Below are 4971 nucleotides of genomic sequence, written 5' to 3' on the forward strand. Positions count from 1 at the left end.
TACGAGACTCACAACTCAAGATTTATACAGTCTCGCTCGCACTACCGATAGGTGTGGGTGAATGTTAATCGAAAAAACGCATAACATAAACTATAAGATCTATTTAATTATAAATCTTATAGTTGTCATGTTCTATTTAACATCGTCATTTTGTACCTGAGATGTAACCCAGTTTTCATTGTCATTTTGCAATCTTCTACGATTGTAAGAAAAGTTGTCGTAAGTCTAACATACGGTTTGGGTGCGCACGGAACCCCATCCTATTTTCCCTTATCCATGACCATATCCTATTTTCCCTTATCAGGTTTGTTAAACAATCCTCAGTTATTCAGTCACTCACTCCAATTGCGCACACCAGCTCCCAAAGAGAGCTCCAACAATGGCGTCCTCGTCTCTCATCTCTTCCTCCGCCGTCTCCTTCTCTCGCTCCCTCGCCCCTCCCTCCCTCCCTAGATCGAACCTCCTCCCTTCTCCCTCGGCCGCGAAAACCCCTTGGTCTTGCGTGAGGGCACAGACTGTGGACTCGCCGGGCTCGTTCTTTTCCGGCGGGATAATCTCCGACGAGGATCCGGCGGCGTCGACGGCGCCTCCTGGCGGTGCTGGGCTGGCGATGGAGGACAAGGAGGAGCCGGTGTGCCCGCCGGGGCTCAGACAGTACGAGACCATGGTGGTTCTCAGGCCTGACATGTCCGAGGACGAGAGACTCTCTCTCACTCAGAAGTACGAAGAGGTAAGCATTTCTGTTTGCCTGCTTAGAGAATTAACGGGAAGGAAAGCAAGAACTATGCGAAAAGAATCCAAAATATAGTGTCAAATTTATTGCGGTTTTAATTATGTTAGTCGTATACTATTTTTCTGAATTCTGATACAAGGTGACATGTCTGAATGTAATGTACACACTCGGAAGAAAATAAGTTGAGGTTTTTAGTTAGTTATGTAGGTTGGTAATGTGATATTTTGCTGATCTGATAACTGGTTCCGCGAAAGTATCAATTTACGATTGATTGGATGCATTATAGTTATGTGCTGTGTTATATGACAAAGTGTTGAAAATGGACAAAGTAAATCATTTGCTACAATATTAACTATTTATACATCAGAGTAGTTTTGTTGTCGCCAGGAAGATGTTGTTCTCTATCTCGCAAAAGCAATTTCTAAGGGTTCTCTTTATTTGCCTTATGCAATTCACACTGAAAAATAAGAACCAATTATTGTATAAACCTATTATGTAGCTATGTGCGGCAGAGTTTGTTTTTATTTAATGCAGTTCTACGATAGCCTGCTCTTGTGGTGATACCATTCTATGACCACTGACCAATTATGAGTTTGTCCACTCACGGCTAACATACATTTCTAAGTACTTTCTTCTTTTCAATTCATAGCTGATATTAATTTCTGAGTGGGACTTTGTTCTTTTTGAATAAACGCATGCATTGTTTGCTTAAATTGCAATGTTTTCTGAGTTTGGATTTTTTCGTTTCCCTTCGAAGTTCGATAACAAATAAATTTTTTTGTCCAAAGGTCATGCTTATAGCATTCTTTAGTATTTTCCACTTGTATGTTTAATCTGTATTCGTGCTCCGACAAGTTTAACTTCCAAGGATAGCTGGTCAAATGGTAGAGTTTTGGGTCTTCACCATATTGATATGGAATGTTGCAGTTGCTTGTTGCTGGGGGTGGAATGTATATTGAGGTCTTCAACAGAGGAGTCATTCCACTAGCATATAGCATTCAGAAGAAGAACAAAGCCGGTGACACTAACACTTACTTGGACGGTATTTATCTCCTGTTTACCTACTTCACAAAACCCGAGTCCATTACACCTCTTGAAGAGACTATGAAAACCGACGATGATGTCATCCGATCCATGAGCTTTAAAATTAGGAAGAGAAGGTACTAGTTCAGTTCAGATCATCTGTGTAGGTTTTCTGGAAGACAAATTTATTTTTTCTTCAAAAAGAGCAGTAACAATGTCATGTATTGCGTATCTGATTTTCATTCCGTTGTTTATATTCAAGTTGTTGCTGTACACATCACAAAATTACTGAATAGGAATGTCTGCGAATCCAACACCTTAAATCTTAAGCAAAATTCACGGCATGTAACGACAATTGTGCTCAATCTTAAAATATATTTTATTTAGAGAATGAATTTGGTATATTCTTGTGGACTGATGGAAAAATTATTTAGCTGAAACTTACGGGGTACATTGGTTAATCACGAATGGCGGACCTCAACACACTAGCTTAGATCAATTTTGAAGTTTTAGAACGTTCTGTGTTTTCTAGGAGTGAAGTCCCATTCCTTTCGAGATCTGATGTCTCTTTGATGTTTGTTTTCTTGTGTCATGGAGAAGTTGCAGTTTGTATTCCATAAAAAACATGTTTGGTTTCTACTTTGCAATTTTCAACAGTGTCCATGATATCAAACATTATTGTCTTTAACCTAGAGGAAAGCGACCTGAAAACGGGTTAGATCTTGCCGAATGGTTTAGTGGTGGTTACCCTAGTTATCATTTCAACGTCTCGAACGTTTCTGTTAACATTTAGTAGCTACTAGTACCATGTCAATGTCAATCCGAAACCACCCTTTGAAAGTGTTTTTCAAGCGATATCATCATCCACCCTTATGAGTTTACAGGTAAAAATAAAAAAAATATCCAAGGACGGTCATCTAAACGTTTCAGAAATCAATTCGTTGAAATTTATTCTGAAAAAGGTGCTCATTCGTTTTACTCAATTCTCTGATTGCACACTTGAACTGTAGTTGGAACTTTGCTTTCTGACATGATATGAAACCCAAAACATCTGCGTCAATGCCATCTAGTTTTTATTTTTTTATTTTTTATTATTATTATTATTATTATTATTTTCGGAGTGTTTAAATTTTCGTTTCCCGTTAATGTAGCGTATGTTGGCAATCGTCCATCATTTAAGCATAAAACATTCCTAAAAAACCATGCTTTCATCTCCAATGCCATATAGGGAATGTCACACATATAGCAATAAGGATGATAGTTTTTTTACAAAAAAAAAAAAAAAAAAAAAAAAAAAAAAAAAATGTTTTTTATGACACATTTTAGTTGGAAAATACAATTATATCCTTATAGTCTCATTTTTTTCTTTCTTTCTTTCTTTCATTATGTCTATTACTCTCTCTTCTCTCTCCATGCGAAATCGTCTTAAAAAAGCAAGCACCTCTCTCCTTCTCTCTTCCACGCAGTTGAAAATCGTCAGCTCGTTCTCCTTTGATTTCTCATTTACCTCACTATTAGTCGACGCATTTGCCTTGTCTCTTGTCTCCCCCATTAGTCGAACTTTTCTTTGCTTAACCCTAATATAGTAAATAAAACCAGAACAAATTAAGACTCCGACGCCACTACTCGTAAATGTTTAAGGACTGGTTCGACGAACACTTCTTCAACGCGGAAGAGGAAGGCAATGATGATGATGAAGAAGCTACCGATGATGGCCGCGTCCAAAGAATGACGAAATCTCTGATTATGTTTAGGTTGGGGAATTTCACTAAAACTGCAACTTCAACTCCTTACATTTCTCAGGTGGAAGATCCTGGACAGTAAAGAAACCAAAACAGTTTGAGCTCTTGGCCTAACTACACACTATATGGGCTATCACATTGTCCACCCTACAAACCCAAGAAACCTTACGAAACTCAAAAAAGAAATTACAAAACGCAAATGATCACAAGCCTACTTAATTGTAGCTCGCTGTTGAACCGATTTCTCGTTCCAACAATCTATACGAATGTTATTGAAAGTTGAAGATTCGTATATTTATTTTAAGAAGAAAGGGTCTCAGAATCCGATTATGAAGAATGGATCGAAATTCGAAAATGTCAAGATATAAGCAAGGATCGAAATACCGTTACCGTTACCATTCCGAGCTTTCGAATTTACTGGTAACCCCCCGTACCGTAAAGGAATACCGGGGGAAGCAGGAAAAAAAAGGAAACCGGTACCGTTGAACTTACCGTTACCGTAGAGGAATACCGTCAAATACCGTATTTACCGAGGGGAATTCAGAAAAGAAATATACAAAAAAAACATACAAAGTACGTAGATTATATAATTATGTGAAAAAGATTTAATTGTAATTAAAATTGGAGGACCGGAATGAGGTAGATTTTAATTATGTGAAAAAAGATAATTTTCATCAGCCCAAAATCAAAACAATTGAGCTCATGACCAACCCAAATTAATTGGGCCCATGGGCCAAAGACATAAAACAAAAAACTATACCTAGTTGCTTCCTACTCTCTCCCCCCATTCAGACCTCCATCATCGCCTCTCTCTCTTTCCCTCACTGAAGATTTCTTGCGCTCTCTCTCCAAGTCGATCGCGCCTGACCGTCACCACCACTCACTTCCTCTCGCCGCTCCCTCTCTTCCCCTCTCCTGCGCGAGCGCCGAGAGCCCAGCCGCGCGAGCATCGAGCGCCTCGACCCCGCGAGCGCCTCGACCCCGATTGCGCGAGCTCCTCTCTCCTGTCCGAGCGCCGAGCGCTAGACCCCGCGCGCGCGCGCCTCCGGTGGTTCGCGCGACCATCCGCCGCCACTGCTCCCTCTCTCCCTCTCACCTAGTTTCTCTGAGCCGCGCTGACCCGACGCAAGCCGCGCTGACCCGGACCGGGAAGTGGGAACCGGGTTCCTACCCGGATCCCGGTCCGGTTCCCCCGGAACCACCGGAAACTTTCAGTTTTGGTGGTTCCGGTGCCGGGGAGCTAAAAAAAGGGGGAACCGGACCGGTTCCCGTCCTGTTCCCCCGGGATTTAAAACCTTGGATATAAGTATAAAGATATTAAATACGAGCGAAATAAAGATTTCTTTATTGAATTATAAGCATGAAGAAAACAAGTAAATACAAAATGAATGCGAGACAGATGATCTGGTTCTTTGGGCCCGATGTTTGGGCAAGTTTGTCGAACTCTTTCCCTACTATTGCTATTATTATTAT

At 40.6% G+C, this 4971-nt stretch overlaps 1 protein-coding gene across 1 annotated transcript; it reads left to right on the top strand.

Annotated features, from left to right (window-relative positions):
* The first annotated feature begins 289 nt into the window (after positions 1–289).
* On the top strand, positions 290–2147 carry LOC149404251 (Translation elongation factor EF1B/ribosomal protein S6 family protein). The gene is made up of 2 exons (XM_089607195.1): positions 290–730; positions 1661–2147. Exons 1-2 carry the CDS (start codon positions 380–382, stop codon positions 1898–1900), a joined length of 591 nt encoding a protein of 196 aa, XP_089463321.1. The 5' UTR covers positions 290–379; the 3' UTR covers positions 1901–2147.
* Positions 2148–4971: the final 2824 nt, after the last annotated feature.

Source organism: Urtica dioica, chromosome 2, assembly GCF_054948205.1.
Source record: "Urtica dioica subsp. dioica isolate 48M chromosome 2, U.dioica_male_clone48M_v1_H2, whole genome shotgun sequence".
Taxonomy (NCBI): Eukaryota; Viridiplantae; Streptophyta; class Magnoliopsida; order Rosales; family Urticaceae; genus Urtica; species Urtica dioica.